The sequence below is a fragment of the Littorina saxatilis genome, linkage group LG2 (genome assembly GCF_037325665.1).
Source record: "Littorina saxatilis isolate snail1 linkage group LG2, US_GU_Lsax_2.0, whole genome shotgun sequence".
NCBI classification, from domain to species: domain Eukaryota; kingdom Metazoa; phylum Mollusca; class Gastropoda; order Littorinimorpha; family Littorinidae; genus Littorina; species Littorina saxatilis.
Genome location: NC_090246.1, coordinates 9870233 through 9872732, shown reverse-complemented (window position 1 = coordinate 9872732; position 2500 = coordinate 9870233). Strand labels below are relative to the sequence as shown.

The window sequence follows — 2500 nt, the reverse complement described above, 5'->3', positions numbered from 1 at the left end:
TTACATATTCTCGCACACCTACGCGTATAACGGACGATGGCTAAACATCATTGCAAAAAATCATAGCATACGATATATCACAGAAAAAATACGGACGTACATAAAACTAATACATACATGTACATTACTGCTGATTGCACTGGCAGAAGAGGGGCTGAGTCGGGTATGTGGATGTGTTTAGATAGGGTATACTGGGTGTTGGTGTATAATAGGGACTAGAATTGTGGGTGGATGCTGTAATACTATGATGTATGTTGTTTATGATGATATTGGTATTCGGAGGCCATAACATAGGTTCACAATCTCAGCCGCATCAATATAACGTTAGACAAATATATATATGCTATATGTTCATTCACTAGAGTAGAGCATAAAGGAAAAGCAGCATACATTCTCAGAGCTTGGTACAGAGTGAAGCTAATTAGGCCACAAAAAAAAATTGTCTGTTTAGGGTAACATGACCAAAAAAAGTAGGGTCGGTAGGTAGGGTTTTTTTTTTGTTTTTTTTTTGTGTAAATGCTATGTTGGCTGAACATTCACTACTTATATTTGATGAATACATGTTTCAAAACTAACGTATAAATAAAACAGAGAGAAAGGGAGAGAAAGAAACGCCAAATGTCTCTTTTTAGCATTTTTACCTCTTTTTTTTTCTTTCTTTTTTTTGAAATCAAAAAAAAGTTTTTGGGTCGGCGCCAAATCGATAGTGTCGGTCGGGTTACCCTAAACAGACAATTTTTTTTTTGGCCTTAGTATAAGGATGCTGTGCTGGCAGGAAAGCCTAGGGGGCATAGTGTACTCGTATTTTCACTGATGGTGCCAGACCTTGGGAAAGCAAGAAACGCCGTCAGTTAGGATGGTGGCACTGTTGATATTATTACACATTCATTAAAGGTAGGCTGGAAGACGGATCGTTTGACTTACACTAGTGTATTAATCTGTGATTTGTATGAATTGTTCTATGCTGCTGTGTGCTATTACAGCCTGGCTACACGGGTGAGCAGTGTAGGACAGACATCAACGAATGTGCCTCATCGCCCTGTGACAATGCGGGCTCCTGCACTGACCTGGTCAATGACTACCTCTGTACCTGTCTGCCAGGTAAAGGAAATAGCAGTCCACACATGCAGACCAGACAGACAGACAGACAGACAGACAGACAGACACACGCACGCACGCACGCACGCACGCACGCACGCACGCACGCACACTCACACACACACATACACACACACACACATATATATATACACACACACAGACACGCACACACACACACACACACACACACACACACACACACACACAAACACCCCCTATCCCCACACACACTGTGACACACAAGAACACACACATACACAAGAACACACACACACACACACACCCCCTTGAAAACATGTGACTGACATATTTTTCCATCTGATTTCTCAGTTTGGGTTCACTGATCAAGCAATGCACAACAGGTCAAAACAGCCTTTATCAGATTTCTGAGAGTTTGGATTCACATTGTGGTGTGCAGGTTATGAAGGGAGGAACTGTGAGATTGATGTGGATGACTGTGTGTCCAGCCCTTGTAGCGCAGAGGGCACAGAGTGGTGTCAGGACGATGTCAACACCTTTACCTGTCACTGTCTCACTCTCTGGGAAGGTGAGTACAGATGGGATGATATAGGACAGGTGTGTGTGTGTTTTCTTGATTCACTGGCAAGGTGAGTACAGGTGGGATGTTATGGGAGGTGTGTGTGTGTGTGTGTTTGTGTGTGTGTGTGTGTGTGTGTGCGTGTGTGTGTGTGTGTGTGTGTGTGCGTGTTTTTGTATGTATGTGTGTGTGTGTGTGTGTGTGTGTGTGTGTGTGTGTGTGTGTGTGTGTGTGTGTATGTGTTTGACTCACTGGCAAGGTGAATACACAGGTGGGATGGTTTCGGACATGTGTGAATACTGATTTTGTTTGTATCTACTGTAAGTTTGCTGTTATGATTCATTGTTGTTGACAAATCTCCATTCAGGTGAGCTATGTGACACACAAGCAGACCCGTGCCTCACAAACCCGTGTAGCGAGGGCGCCACCTGTACCGCTGTGGAGGACAACTTCGTCTGCACCTGTCTACCGGACTTCACTGGCACTCTATGTGACGTGAGTTGATTGTATTATTTTTGTGTAGATGAATTTAATTCAATACATTGGTTTTCGACTAGATTGTGTGTTTGTTTCAGTAGTGTGGAAGTTGGATATGTGTTATTGTCATTGGTTCTGTTTGATTTACTCTGCAGCTGCAGATCATAATGTTAACATTATTGATGAGGTTTAGATGTTATATTTTTCAAGAGGCATAGTTGTTGTTTCAGTGTATGTCAGTGTGTGTCTGTCTGCATCGTTGCACATCCATTCATTACTTTGTTAACAGTATCAGTAAAGTTTCAGACAATGTTTCAGTAAAGGGAACTACTTGTGTCATACAAAACACAACATTATTCATAAACCAATTATGTAGCCTTACTA

At 42.1% G+C, this 2500-nt stretch overlaps 1 protein-coding gene across 3 annotated transcripts in view; it reads left to right on the top strand.

The window, feature by feature from the left end:
- LOC138958158 (uncharacterized) overlaps positions 1-2500 on the top strand; it is a 105203-nt gene that overhangs the window by 73928 nt on the left and 28775 nt on the right. For all 3 annotated transcript variants that reach the window (XM_070329237.1, XM_070329239.1, XM_070329238.1), the window contains 3 exons: positions 984-1101; positions 1520-1648; positions 2007-2134. In XM_070329237.1, coding sequence (XP_070185338.1) covers positions 984-1101; positions 1520-1648; positions 2007-2134 — 375 coding nt within the window. The remainder of the gene's footprint in view (positions 1-983; positions 1102-1519; positions 1649-2006; positions 2135-2500) is intronic.